The 13,926-nt window shown below is 53.0% G+C and overlaps 4 protein-coding genes across 4 annotated transcripts; 2 read left to right on the top strand and 2 right to left on the bottom strand.

The window, feature by feature from the left end:
• The first annotated feature begins 4,037 nt into the window (after positions 1 to 4,037).
• Positions 4,038 to 6,632, top strand: GLOTRDRAFT_135113 (uncharacterized protein). Its single transcript, XM_007862649.1, has 4 exons — positions 4,038 to 4,764; positions 4,813 to 4,959; positions 5,015 to 5,710; positions 5,764 to 6,632. The coding sequence occupies exons 1-4, from the start codon at positions 4,517 to 4,519 to the stop codon at positions 6,401 to 6,403; spliced, it is 1,731 nt and encodes a 576-aa protein (XP_007860840.1). The 5' UTR covers positions 4,038 to 4,516; the 3' UTR covers positions 6,404 to 6,632.
• GLOTRDRAFT_108950 (uncharacterized protein) lies at positions 6,281 to 6,634 on the bottom strand (the record flags this gene model as incomplete). Its single annotated transcript, XM_007862650.1, has 1 exon — positions 6,281 to 6,634. One exon carries the CDS (start codon positions 6,629 to 6,631, stop codon positions 6,410 to 6,412), a length of 222 nt encoding a protein of 73 aa, XP_007860841.1. The 3' UTR covers positions 6,281 to 6,409.
• A 597-nt stretch (positions 6,635 to 7,231) lies between these two features.
• Positions 7,232 to 11,473, top strand: GLOTRDRAFT_135114 (uncharacterized protein; the record flags this gene model as incomplete). The annotated part of the gene is made up of 15 exons (XM_007862651.1): positions 7,232 to 7,610; positions 7,668 to 7,721; positions 7,786 to 7,805; positions 7,865 to 8,156; positions 8,212 to 8,417; positions 8,465 to 8,605; positions 8,659 to 8,869; positions 9,839 to 9,916; positions 9,965 to 10,018; positions 10,074 to 10,093; positions 10,155 to 10,443; positions 10,498 to 10,703; positions 10,769 to 10,915; positions 10,971 to 11,245; positions 11,297 to 11,473. The coding sequence occupies 15 exons, from the start codon at positions 7,232 to 7,234 to the stop codon at positions 11,448 to 11,450; spliced, it is 2,526 nt and encodes an 841-aa protein (XP_007860842.1). The 3' UTR covers positions 11,451 to 11,473.
• On the bottom strand, positions 11,457 to 13,515 carry GLOTRDRAFT_52575 (ketopantoate reductase-like protein). Its single transcript, XM_007862166.1, has 2 exons — positions 13,405 to 13,515; positions 11,457 to 13,352 (listed from the first exon to the last, which is right to left on the bottom strand). Exon 2 carries the CDS (start codon positions 13,306 to 13,308, stop codon positions 12,055 to 12,057), a length of 1,254 nt encoding a protein of 417 aa, XP_007860357.1. The 5' UTR covers positions 13,309 to 13,352; positions 13,405 to 13,515; the 3' UTR covers positions 11,457 to 12,054.
• Between the last annotated feature and the right edge of the window lie 411 nt (positions 13,516 to 13,926).

The raw sequence follows: 13,926 nt of genomic DNA on the forward strand, positions 1-13,926 counted from the left end.
CAACGGGCAAGGGGCCGTGGGAACGTCCCGGATACTGCCGTACCCCTGTTGTCACTGTGCTCGACGTTGCCCGACGCGTTGTCGACGATGTCGACGAAGGTTGTGCTGAAACTCCCAAACAAATACTGAAAAAATTGCAATCCTTCTGAACAGGCATAAATTTGCAACTATTAGGGTGTAAATGTCTAGAAATGTATAGGTGTTGTATGAAAGTTTGCCCTCGAAGAGTGTGCTGGATAGTGTGGCCATATTAGATTTGTCTTGTTGAAGTTCATCGTGGGTCGCGTCACAGATACCACACCACCGCATTTATTCTGCCGCTATTTGTACTCATCTCCTGCCCATGCAGCATTTGCAGCTAACAGAGCACACATGTTGCTGAAGCCCGCAAGGCTGGCCAAGGGTGTGTGGCAGACGCCACAATTTCCTTCCCACACTTGCCGACTACCTAATGCGGTAGCAGGTCGGGACCGTCGAACATGCGTGTGTTTGCTCCCTTGCAATTCGCCGCGATGCGTTACTAGTAGTATAGGGGGAATGCGCAACGGCGTCGGATATGGATTAGTTTCATTGACATTGGTGCGCACGTCAATGCTCCCTATCGCAATTGTAGAGTTTGTCTTTATATTGAACGCACCTCTTGACTCGCAACATTGATTGTCAATGTGCAACGACTTCTCGCATAGCTCCTCAAATGAACAGAATAATTGATATTAAATAGGTTGGTACAATAAGCTCAGAAGGAACCAATTTTTTCCGTGTATTTTTAGGAATATTCATCGCTTAACATTTGTCGACATCGCCGACAACAGCGTCGACAACGCGTCGGGCAACGTCGAGCACAGTGACAACAGGGGTACGGCAGTATCCGGGACGTTCCCACGGCCCCTTGCCCGTTGCTCTCAGCGGGATTCGAACTCACGGCGTGCCCTCAGCCAAACGCAAGTGCGAAGTGCAAATGCAAAATAGACCTGACACTCCTGGTCAACCGTAGTATCTCTATTCAATTGTGTACTGTACGACACAACACTGTATATAGCCGCTCGTTAGTGTGATACGTATACGCGCTATTGACCTCGCAGATCCGAGTGTCCTGTCAGTGGCGTCCAGTCTTGCGGGATAATGCAGCGGTAAAGATGTTATTTTTAGATACCTTGCATTGGCCATGATTGGGTGCCTCACATGGGGATGCACAAAGTCCTTGTTCCGCAAATTTAAATACGTACTCCAGGAAGAGGATTTCTCGAGGCCGTCCGGACTCACACATCAGATAATGCGGGTATCGGGCACGTTTTGTTTGTATATCGGACTGGCTTGCGATTCTTGACCGCATCTGCCAACCACAGTAGAGAGTGACAAAAGCTTCCAGTCAGGGAAGATCTATGTAGACAAAGCCGTGACGATTGTACCTGTATGCACCTTTTCCTTTTCATACGAGAAAGGAAAACAACAGGTGCGCGTGCATCTGTCACAGCAGCCCATGTATCACTCGTAACGTATGGTTTATCAATATGAACAACAGCCGATGTCGTATGTAGATGCATGGAAGAACGAGGGACTCGGGGCATTGACAAGCGATGTCTGAGTGGGGCCGAGGTGGTGATTCGAGTTCGGGGGAGGAGGGGGGAGGTTGTTACCATGCGACCGCGAAACCGATGGAGCACGTATGATGGGTAAGAATAGTCGACTCGGAGGGAACTTCCTGTTGATTTTGGGCTTTCAGAGGAGGTAAATGGTATGTCCCCCAGCGGCGACCGCGGTAAGAAGGCGACTAGGAGTTCGTAAGGGATACTGACCACAGACTGGATTGTGGAGATACGACAGCCGCAGAAGGACGCGCAGGCAAGCTGGTAGAATACCGATCCGATCCAATCCGAGGACATGCCAGTATACGATATCGGCGAAGCATAACCTTGTACTCTTCATGCCATCCTCCGGTCTGAAGAATACAGATCCCGCATTCCAAAGCGCGAAAGGAAAGACTCTGCCACACAGAGTTGCAATTGCCGGAATCTCAGAGTGAATTCAGCGCTAGCCATACCGGAAGCGGCGGAAGAAACACCGCGCCTGAGATCAGTGCCACATCTTTAGCAGACAGGACTTCCCTGCGAGAGCCCCGAGTCCGGGGAAAGCTATACAGCATCCGGAAGGAGAAGCCCGTTCGACTTTGCTGGTTCCCGGGTCGGGTGGGCGGTTCCGTGAGATGCAGCGTATCTCGAAATCATGGCTGTAGAACCTACGGCGAATACGGAACATGGCAAGCGGGAGAGGATCTCGAATAGTCTTCCTACGCCGCGGAGGAAGAGGGATACTACGCGGGTTGTAGCTAAGAATCCCAGATGGGGACATGATTGCCCGGCGTGATAGCCCTTGAGAATCCCGGAAAGATATTCCAGGGTTTCCGGAGGTAAACTCGAACGGCAACGTGACAGCGTCCAGCAACCCAACTGCGATCTGGCGGCATCCGTAGACCGCAGCTGCTGAGATAAAGACGATCAGCATTGAATAGGTGACCGGGGAGGTATAGCGGCAGATAACTCACCGGGAAAGGGAATGCCTGTATGTGCAGCCGATAAGGAGGGATGGGCGCATGAGCGACAGCTCTGCATTTGAGCAGGCTGATGCCACTCAAGTTGGCGTAGCTTGATCTCAGCGCCTCTAGATCTGGGACGTCGAGTAACGGTACCGGCTCCATATTATCAGGCTCGAGGCCTTTGAGCGGGGTAATGCGTATATACGAGCAGCAGACCGCACCGTGATCGCGTCGCGTTGGTGGCATATCCTTGATGATGAGTAGAGACAGACCAGAAGCAGGCGGGTAAGGTAATGCTGGAAGTGCTAGATGCTTGGTGTCGACATCTCTAGCAACAATCAATTAATTGCTTGTAAACTTACTCCTGAATGATCTTCAGGATAAGGAAACAGAACCATGCAATAGGAAATCAACGGGAGACGGCGCCATTGATACATCCGTCAGTTCTAGCAAGAGCGAACATACAATAGGTGTCGCCGGTGGGTGCAGCGGAGAGCTAGGTTGCCTGAGCAACCTGTGAATGAAGTCAATGGTTACTCTGCGGATGAATGATTGTCAAAGGACAGGAATAGCGGAGGAATCCTGGTATACGGGCAGCCCATGCCAAAAGTACTCCCTTCGAGGCAACACGAATACGACTTACTGAATAGGTTGAAGCGGACTTTAGCCGCTATGTTCGTAGATATGGTCAGGAATAGTAGCGTGCTCCTCCGATGCGGCCCTGGGATGTGGCAGTTCACCACTGTCCGTGAAGTGGGACCATGTCACGCTCAAGGACAGGTAAGATATTCCTAGACGCAAATCGCCACCGCATGAGGGTCCTGAAATATCCATAGAGCGGTAGAACGTCGGACAGTTGACACCGTAATGAATGCTGCGCGGGAACGGGCCAGTCATGCAGACAAGAATTTCATGTCACCGAAGGGACTAGTACTTTCGGGAGTGGGCAAACATAAACTTCAGGACAGAATTCGCCGCGACAAGCATACCAGCGATAGGCTAGTTTTACGGGGAGAGCATACATTCGGTGTAGTCAGCAGCGAATGAGATATGTCACTTTACTGGTATCGAGAGCGGCTGACCAGAACCCTGTGTCTCTTGTGTGCACTTGACAGTGTTTAGACGATGGAGTTGATAAACTCTAGCCTAAGCTAGTCCTGAGAGTACAGGAGAGACTCGGACGGCACTTAGCATCAAACCGAGGTGTCCAACTGATAACATTGGGCCGAAAAAGCAGCTGCAAGTGAAGTCATGGGCACGGCGAGTGGTCGGCATGGGCCAGTGCTCGCCCGGAGCTGACGGCGGACCCGAGGCTTCGGAAACGTGGCCGCGTTTGATCTGATCTTATCGAGATGGGCGTCAGGTAGATCTGGCACGTCACTGTGCCGGCATTGGCCGGCACGGGCTCCCCAAACACGATCGCGTTTTGGTTATGGACGTTGGAGCGACTTGTTTGATTTGCTTGATTCTTTGTTCTCAAGGCTTCAATTTCTCATGACAGACAGAACAACGTTACCTCGCAGGGAATCCTGTTGTTCAAGGCATCGCACAGCAGGAAACATGTGTCGCGTGTCTGGGCTCGACATCAGGGACCGGGCGCAGTCGAGGAGGCCCGGACAGAACGATTTACACGAAGGCTGGGGTTCGCCGTGGGCGGCGAGCAAACTCCAAACCCCTCACATCACCGGCGTGACGGATCCCAGTTCTATCGGACCGAGGCACCCCACTAAACCAAAATAACCGAATGACATACCCCCGCCCTTGCTCCCCTGCCGACTCGCCTGGTTTATGCATTTTTTAATTTACGCTGGCTAAACGCTGTGACATGTCCCGGCTCTGGACTTGTACGGTTATGTTGCCGTTACAGGGCCTTCCATTCATAGCTCACCATAACAAGGTCAGTCACTCCTGTTCTCTGCGCTCTGACCATCCACCCGCCACAGATCTCCTTCCCCGCCAGGCATCACCGACCCGCTCTCTATAATGGCTGTCGCAACCATCTCTGCCGTTACCTCCCTCCCGACTCCCCCTCCGTCCCAGCTCTCCTTTGACATGGCCTCGACATCCAAGTCCCCCCTCGCAGGCATGCCCATCGACCAGCATGTCGCCGGTCTTGCAATATCCGCTGAGGTCCCGACACCGCAGCAGACGCGAGTGCGCTACGAGCGCAAGCTGGGCGATAGTGAACTCTCCTACTATCTGCCTTCGCGGGCCAATGGAGTCAACGACATGTTCGTTCATGTGCTTTCATACGTCGCGTGGTACTAAACGTACCACAGGTATCTCCACCTCGGATTCAAGGCCCCCGAACATTTCACCACTCGAGCCCGAGTCAGCACGGTATGGGCCATCATGAGATTGCGCCATCCGCTCCTCGCTGCTCGAGTAGACATGCAGGAGGGCGTGTACGATGATGTGCGATTCGTGTAAGCTATACCGTCATACGTACCCTCGGTGGTTCCTGAGCAATGTGCTTCACAGATACTACTCGCCGTCATCTGTCGATGATGCAATTTTAGACGCAAGCGAGAACCTGGAATATCGGACGCAAGACAAAGACGAGCTGATCAGCTCGTATCTGAATGGCCCGCGCACTCTGTCGAACGATCGGGTATCCTACCTCATCCTTTCGCAACCATCTTCGCAGCTCATCCCATCTCCCCCTCGCACGCCCACCTCCTCTACAAGCAGTTCATCCCAAGACGCCCCTTCGGAAATCGAAGGCAGCTACGACCTCCTCATCTGTGCCGCCCACTTCCTGGGCGACGGCATGGCGCTGCACCAGTTCGCACACGACTTTTTTACACTGCTCGGCGGCGAGAAGACGCAATCTGAGCTCGTCGAGCTCCTGCGTCACGAGTGGGAGTCCCGCAGGACCGCCGACGTCCTGCCCCCCGCCCTGGAAGACAACCTGCCCGTGACGGGCAACAAATTCCGCAGGGCTGCCGTGAAGGTGGAGTTCCAGAAGAACCAGGACAGGCTGATCGGCGGGCAGACGTTCTCGCGCGCGGCGGGGAAGCCGAGGCGCACGATCGTGCCCACGGTCGCGTTTGATGAGGAGAGGACGAGGGCGATGTTGAAGCGATGTAAGGAGAATGGGGTGTCGATATCGGCTGCGCTGTTCGCGCTGTGTAATGTCGTGTGGGCGAGGATGGCCAGCAAGAAGGAGTTGCCGATGTAAGCATACATGCCTGTTCACATCGCATGGGCTTGGCTGATAAGTTATACAGGATGATGTACTCTGCTCTGAACCTCCGACCCTACTTCCCAGTCCAGCCTCCGCACCCGTCCTACTGGTTCCTCGCCGTAGGCTACTTCAACGTCATCCTCCCGTCCTTCCTCCCGTCCGATTGCGACGAGCGCAGGATCTTCTGGCACCGCGCGCGGCAGGCGAAGGCGCAGTCGGCCGCGGCGGCGAAGAGCAAGATGATCAAGGAGCGGACGCAGGAGATGGCGAAGGAGCGCGGGGCGCGCGCGAGGCAGTGGGCTGGGGAGGATGATGAGAAAGAGAGGATGGAGCAGGCGAAGGCGGCGGGGGTTGTCCTGCCCGCCGCCGCTCCTGCTCTTGCTCCTGCTCAGCAACCTAAGCCTCCAGCGAAGGTAAACCCGAAGCCGCCCTCGCAAGCCCTCATCGGCTTGTCCCTCCTCGGGAACCTCGACGGGATCTACAAGCACCAGTCGTTCCCTGCGATCAAGATGCACACGCTGACCACCGGATCGCGCCAGCGCCCTGGCGGGATGCTGCTGTTCGGGTATACGTTCGTCGGGAAGCTGTGGATCAGTCTTGGGTATGATGTGAACGGTTTTGGGGAGGACGCGGGGGTGTTCTGGGAGAGGCTGATTGACGCTGTGGACGAATTTCTGGGATGAACTGGACTACTGTAAGCTCGAGCTCCGTGTGCGTGATCTACTGGTATGGACGACTTTGCGATGATATTCGGACATCTTGGACTTTGCATATAATATCTGTCTTGCGCTGTAGAACCTAGTGTAGTAGTCTGTCAAACACTGATGTTTGTGTATAGTAAACCAAACTGAATCCGCCTTGCTTTCGAATGTCAGTAATATCTGCCCTGTCTTCTCGCGGCGCCTAATCATCAAGACCTTCTTGTGCATGTTACGCCACAGCGTGGCCCTTCATTCAGCTTTCCTGAGCACTTCAACTGAAAGATAACGAACAGAACCGAGGTCCAACTGGTGTTGCTGTCGGCCCACAAACCCATCTTTCCTGGGGCGCATCAATAGAGGATTACTTTGCGAACCTTGATTAGTTCACTCCTGGATGATATTCGACTCGCACTACAACATCCGCGAACCCCGCCACGTTTCGTGCAAGCATATCCACAGTACAAGTAATAACCACGCAAGTTGACAGCTCAAGGCACCGTTAGGCGTTCTGGCATCCCGCCGGATGTGGACCTGTCATCCTTCTTCCGAAAACTGCTCAGGGGCCCGTCCAAAACATCCGTCCCGCTCAATTAATCGGGAGCGAGCTCTCCCATTCCCCTGGCTGCCCTGGATGTTAATGTGCTTCAGGTTTCAACTGATCGAGGACTAGTGCGGGTGTTATGTCCAAATTTTGATCACAATTCGACGGGGCCCGCCAGGGAGCATGATATTTCGTGCGGCTGCGTCGGTGCTGGTGGTTCATCCAGGACCGCCTGGAGTCGGCTGTTCTCCTGGTTTGCCTGACCTGCTATGCCCGTAACCAGTCGGACGAGAGACGGGTGGCCAGCGACGCCGTCTAGGGAGCCTTTACTGCCCACGCACGAAGATAAAGACGAGTTTATTATGCTCAGGGGTCACTTCAAGCTTCGACACTCCTTGACACGATCATTACTGCGCTACGGCAGCCCGCCCTCTGTTCTAGTCACCTGTGCTCTGCTCCTCTGTGTGGCTTCTTCCGTACTGCTCATATCTACGATCTCGAAATCTGGGTCTTCTCCGTTACCGTTGGATGTGAATGGCACTGGCACAGCTACGACCGAGGTCGTATGCCCGAAGCCACAGTATCCTGACGCCAAAGTTCTTGATCCAAAGGCGTATGTCCTGGGCTCGCCTACTGCGAGGTTCCGAGGTGAGCTCCATCCAGTTTGGTGTACCAGGAATAGTGCTTAATCGTACCTTGTGCCAGATAATCTGAGAAATGACACGAAGTACATCACCTCCTGGGACGCTGCTGGCTGGAGTATGTATTTGGTATACTGATTTCGTGCTCAATGATAACTAATGATAATGTCCAAATCCTGTAGCAAACGATGTCATGGCTCTCGTGGGTCATACTTCGTTTGCATGCTCTCGCGCTGTGATCCTGATTTGTGATATGTACAGGGCAACATGATCTACCTTGGCTCGATAACGGACCGTATCCCGATCATCCCACCATTCACGCCTTCCCACTTGAGCAAGAGCGCAGGCGCTATTAATACTGGGGATATCTTCGACCTGCCTCGACTCTCTGCTCACTTGCAACTGCCTCTAGTCGAATGGCACCAGGTCAAACAAAGCGACAGCGAGGAGATGGACCAACTTGGATGCTGGAGCGTGTGGGAAGCAGCGCACCAAGAGGCGGACGGTACGAGAAGGCCCCGGCCTCATCGAGGGGAGGAGGTGCTTAAGCTAGGTACGATGCATCGTCATTATACGCGGAGACCTGGTGATGAAGCAATATATCTTAGATATCTCATACACGCGTGCACCCGATTTTGTGGCAATGGGACGGGACGATCACGCGCATATGTGGGGATTAGCAGCGCTCGGATTCTCCGAGTACCGCTCTCAGCATCTAAGCGCACCGCACCCCTCAAGTCAAAGCGGAAGTGTTTTATATCCGGACGAGCAGGTGCTGTGCTTCGATCTTCTGTACTACGTCAGCGTCTTCCAAGTAAGTAACTCTTCATCGCCGCGAGTGAGCGACTGACTCTCCTCCAGCCGTTCGAGTACGAACATGAGCATAGCCCCGTATGGAGAGATGTGGTTCGCCACATGAGGTGGACGGAGCGGCTGGAGGGCATAGCTCAAGGTTATATCCGACGAATCCTAGGTGTGCCAGAGGGATCTGATATACCTCCGGTAAGTCGTCGGTGCTGTGCAGGATCTCTGTCCTTGAACTTATCGTGCACCAGTTTATCGCGATTCACTTCCGAAGAGGCGATTTCAAGGTCCACTGTCCCGAGTGGAAGACAGATGGTTGCTTTGCTACCCTAGCGATGTTTGCCCAGGCCGTTTCGGAGGTGCAGGAAGAGCTGTGGGTCCGTAAGGGCATCCGAGTCACCGAAGTAATCATGCACAGTGATGAGCAAGATCCCTCGTGGTGGGACGAGGTCGCTGCGCTTGGTTGGAAGTGGCCAGACCATGGGAGGCAGAGAACGGTTGAAACATACGGACAATGGTGCGCTGAGTCGAAACGTATCAATTGAGTCAATCTTCTTACAACCAGCAGGTATCCAGTGTTGATTGACGCCGTGATTCAATCATCTGGCGTTGGCTTCGTCGGGACGCAGAGGTCTACCATGTCGTTACTTGCTCAAAAACGAACCGAAGAATGGCAGGACGGTGTCATTAGAGAGGTGCGGTGGGGTTAGGATGGTGTAGGTATTGCATAAAAATATTTACTGTATACCGTTGTAACATCTACGGGCGGTGTAATGAGTACAAACTGAAACTGAAGCAGGATCCTCGATAGGCAAGACGTTTGTGGCAATTCTTCCGAATAGGCCGAGTGCTTGATTGATCGGAAAGGGCACCATTCCCACGCTTACCAGGCACTACTGCCTCCCGCCTTAATTACATCCCACTGCTCACGTCACAGACCTGATTAATTAGTGACCCCCGGTAGGTTGGGATTGGTCTGGATACTCGGCCAGTGCAACATGTTTTCCGCGTCCCGGCCATGTTGTCCGTTATCGCCTACTCGCCGTGATGGCATTTCGAGGCGGAGCGACAGCCAAGATCTTGCTCGTCATCCCGCTTCCGAGCTCGAACACTCGCCTTGCGATAACTTGCCACTCTACCACGTTCTCTCAACCCTCCGCTCGTTATACTGTCTGCTCAACTCGTAGATGCGGCGACGATCCAGTACCTTCAATAAAGATGAAAGTGGCTTTTACCTGGGTCATATGCGAAATCCCCCGTCTTCCTGCCGTCGACGTAGACTTCTCTATTTGGTATTTGGAATCCTTGCAGTAACGGTCACCCTGTATTCTGGATTCCTTGTATCTTCTCCAGGTCGAAGAAGAGACCTTCCTACAGAAACAGCTGCCTCGTCGGAGAAACCACAACATGAGGTTGACCGGCTTATTGCAGAATGGGAGGCAGATAAAGACAACGAGAGGTTTGACCCGGCATCTTACCTACTCGGTCCTCCAACCCAATCCTTCCGAGGTGAGTGCGATTATTTGCTGATGAACATCGCCATTGAGACTTCCCCAGATAACCTACGGAATGACACCAAATACATTACTTCCTTCCACAGTGCAGGGTGGAGTAGGTTGTTACACTCACGTTTGATGTTGCTTAGCTGACAATTGAATCTATGAAGCTAACGACGTCATGACTATGGTGAGATGCCCTCGATCCTATTCGAGCAGAAGCAGTAGTATACTAATATCTCATCCACTAGGCCAATCTCATATATCTCGCAAAAATCTCCGATAGAATCCCCATCATCCCTAACTTCACTCCAGAGTATCATGTCGGAGGTCCGGACGTCGAACGGATACCATTTAGCGAAGTATTCGACGTTCCGCGGCTGAGCAAAGCCATAGACTTGCCCATCCTAGAGTGGCATCAAGTGAAGGATACAGAAAGCGAAGAGATAGAGGAACTCGGCTGCTGGAGCGTATGGGCCAGTGTGTCACGCCCGCCGGAAGGCCCCAGAGGTTCCAGAGTACCTAGTGATCTTGGATTAGGTCCGTGATGTGAGCTAGTCTCAGTATCATGCAGCTGATGCCGACATGTGCTAGATATATCTTACACCCCCGTCCCCGACTGGGTGCCTTCGGGGCATAATTCACATACTACGTTCTGGAAGCTTGCGCCTTTGACTTTCCCGGCGACCCGCGCAAAGAATCTTGGGAAGCCAATTCCATCACCCGAGAAAGGTGTTGTCGTGCATCCGGACGAACAACTGGCTTGTTTTGATTATCTATACTATGTCGCTGCACACGAGGTGAGCCGCGCTGATTACTGCGAGGATCCTTGACCCTTGGTTACTGACGGACATCCCTCATATAGGATTTTGAATATGAGCTTGAATTTAGTCCCGCATGGAGACATGTGCTGTATCATTTCAGATGGACACCAACCATACAGAATCTCGCCATATACTATCTTAGACGCGCCCTGAAGGTCGCACCTGGAGCCGACATTGTCATTCCACCCGTAAGCCTGCCATGCTGTCAATAGTCTCGTCAGGGGCCATCTGACCATTCCGCAGTACATCGCTATCCATGCCCGTCATGGTGACTTTGGAATTTCCTGCAAGGAGACTCCAGCCTCTATCAAATGCTTTGCCCCCGTTTCCTCGTTTGCTCAAGCTGTAGCCGAGGTGCAACGGGAGATTCTAGAAAGGGATGGGATCGTCATCCCTAACGAGCACGTCGTGATGACGAGCGACGAGAAGGATCCGGAGTGGTGGGACCTGGTCGCCAGCTATGGCTTCACATGGGTGGACTACAAGAAGGAGAATGTTGTCGAGATCCTCGGCAGATGGTGAGGGTAACGCTTCCCCTGTAAGAATCGTATATTGAAAGAAAACGTTAGGTATCCCACTTTCATCGACGCTGTCATTCAGTCAGGCGGCAGGGGCTTTGTTGGGTGTGAACAGTCGACCATGTCTCTCATAGCTGGCCGCCGTGTGCGGGAATGGCATGGAGGGATCACCAAATTCATCCCCTGGGGACCGGCCAGTCCATGAGTGAGAGGTCTTTCGATAAACTCCAGTCTCATACATCTAGAGTTGTGCTTTGTGCTATCATGTAACGATCAGTTAATATTACTGTACAGTGCTTCTAGTGGTTGGGAACTGATCAAGCTGCTCTAAAACCCTACCGCACCCTGTCAGCGGCCATTGGAGTAGAGTGGGGAGTTCCTACCAACCAACAGTGTTGGCTGACCTGAATTTCCTGCCATACTATACGAACATATGGTACTTTCTGCTGCCCGGCCCTCTACAACAGACCACCCTCCAATCCCACCACAGAGCCGTCTGGTGTCGCGGGCGACCCCTTTGAAGGAGTATCGGCCGTCTAAGCACTGCAACGCGATCCCAATTGTATCGGCGCAGTACGTCCGGACAAATGATGTGTCCTCAACTGAAGACGCTTCAATGCCTGGAGTGGGTGTAGTCCACTAGCATGCCCGATTGGGCGAGCTGCGCCCGTGTTGTAACGCCCTGTAAGGATTGGTTGAGCAATATCGATGTTCTTCGACTCCACCAAAGGCCAGTGACTTGAGCGGCCCACCGCCCGTGATGGAACATCCGTTCGCCCATACGGCATGTACACAAGGCAGCAAGTCACCTACAATGGATTGGGTGGGATGGCGCAACGCATTTTGATGAGATTCAACAACGTGGCGGTCGCCCCCATCTGAATGCCGTATTTCTCCCCCAGCATCAACAAATAACCATTGAGAAAATCGATCTCGGTCTTCTTGCCGTATCGAATGTCGTTCAGCATCGAAGAAAAATTCATCGCTGTCCCCGTCGCAATATTTAGGCAGTTTTGCTCTAAGCCCTCGGCCTTGAGAGATGGCGGCACAGGATCTCCTTGGGGCGCTTCGTCTACGGGATACTCGAATCCCCGCGGCTGAGACCGGATATCCGCGGCAAAGACTTCTTCAGCTTCCTGACACACCCTCCGCATGATGCGAACGCCTTCTTCAGTCTTGAAGATCTCCCCATTCCGACAATTCAGAAGGGCTGTCAGGGGATTGATGACAGCGTTTGCAACAAGCTTCCTGCGCATGGCAAGTTGTAGCTCAGACATGGGCAGCCACTCCGTGTGCAGGTCTTGCATGCTGAGCAATGCAGTCACCGTGTTTCGGAGGGACACGTATTCCGTGGAGTTCGGGTCGTCTTTCGGGAGGGCAATGTCGTTTAGGTTGACTCGCCTCCGATATGGAGGACTAAGAATGCCCCCGGAGTGCATAGAAGCTTCGAAATCTCGACCTCGGGGGTCAGGGACAATGCCAAACTGAATAGCACCTGTACCGGCATGAACGGCGCGGTATGGTCTCTTCAACCAGGCGCCGTGAGTATTCGAGGCAAGAATGAAATGGGGCCGTGTGTCTGGATTCCGGAAAAACTTGTTCGTTATCGATTCATACACACCCATACCGTTTACCATGAGAACGATAGTGCAATGGGGTGACAAGCGAGGGAGGAGTCCTTCGACCACATGCTGTACAGCGTGCGCCTTCGTCGTTATGAACAACGAGTCGATACTGGTATCGGACGAGGTCGCAGGGCTGTCACCGCTTGGCTGGCTGTCCACTGGGACGCCTGTATTCCCTGCTCTGAATTGACGAGCCTCCCTGACCGCCTCTCGATATATTCGACCGATAGGATGGAAGCCTTCATGCCTGAACCCAGTCTCGGTAAGGAACGCGCCATTGTACTCGACACTTAGGTGTCCCCCAAGTCCGCGAGCGTTGTCGGCTAACTCGTTGTTCTTGTGTATGAGTGTGATGGAGTGCTTCGGGTCTACCGCGCGCCGGAGATGGAAGGCCAGTAACGTTCCAATTGAACCTAGACCAGCAACATGAAAGCGCATTCCAAGGAATAAAAGACGGCAGTGGAGTGTAATGATTTATCTGCCTATGCCAATTCAATAACCCTACGCTCGGCAGGACTCAACGATTTGACTTACGTTCTTCTTCCACGTACACGACAGCCACCAGCTAACACTCCAGCATCCCACCTGTCTCTTGAAGTACACGACCAAGGCGGAACTGTCGCTGTGAGGACCCAAAGAGATGCGGTCGCTGACCAGTGCCAACCAAGGGAAGCGGCACTCAGACCCAAACAGGAAATGTTTTCGGCCAACTGCAGCACGGCGATCGACGAGAACTTCCGTGCTCGCAAACATTTGCCTTTTTCGTCTTGTTTTGGCCTGCCATGATTTCATTCCTAGGTCTGTTCTATTCTCAACCATCTCAATCATAAAGTAGCCCTTCCCAGCGCCAAATATCGGAAGATAAGAGCTTCGCAGAGCTACCCACAATGATGACAACTGTCCGTCCAACGTTAACCAAGACGTCATTCTCATCCGTTCCTCCTGTTCCACAGCTATGTTTCCAAGCTTGAGGAGAAATGTCGGATCTGGGCATTGGCCAGTTCAGCAATGGAACAGTTAAACGCTCAAGTTTAGGCGAATAGCAGCCCGGTGGTT

Source organism: Gloeophyllum trabeum (assembly GCF_000344685.1).
Source record: "Gloeophyllum trabeum ATCC 11539 unplaced genomic scaffold GLOTRscaffold_00001, whole genome shotgun sequence".
Taxonomy (NCBI): Eukaryota; Fungi; Basidiomycota; class Agaricomycetes; order Gloeophyllales; family Gloeophyllaceae; genus Gloeophyllum; species Gloeophyllum trabeum.

Excerpts from the sequence above, each read along its gene's own strand:
- GLOTRDRAFT_135113 (XM_007862649.1), top strand. The coding sequence starts at position 4,517 with ATGGCTGTCGCAACCATCTCTGCCGTTACCTCCCTCCCGACTCCCCCT. Across the intron at positions 4,960-5,014 it reads TACGATGATGTGCGATTCGT|ATACTACTCGCCGTCATCTG; the intron begins GTAAGCTATACC and ends TGTGCTTCACAG. Across the intron at positions 5,711-5,763 it reads AGCAAGAAGGAGTTGCCGAT|GATGATGTACTCTGCTCTGA; the intron begins GTAAGCATACAT and ends TAAGTTATACAG.
- GLOTRDRAFT_52575 (XM_007862166.1), bottom strand. The coding sequence starts at position 13,308 with ATGCGCTTTCATGTTGCTGGTCTAGGTTCAATTGGAACGTTACTGGCC.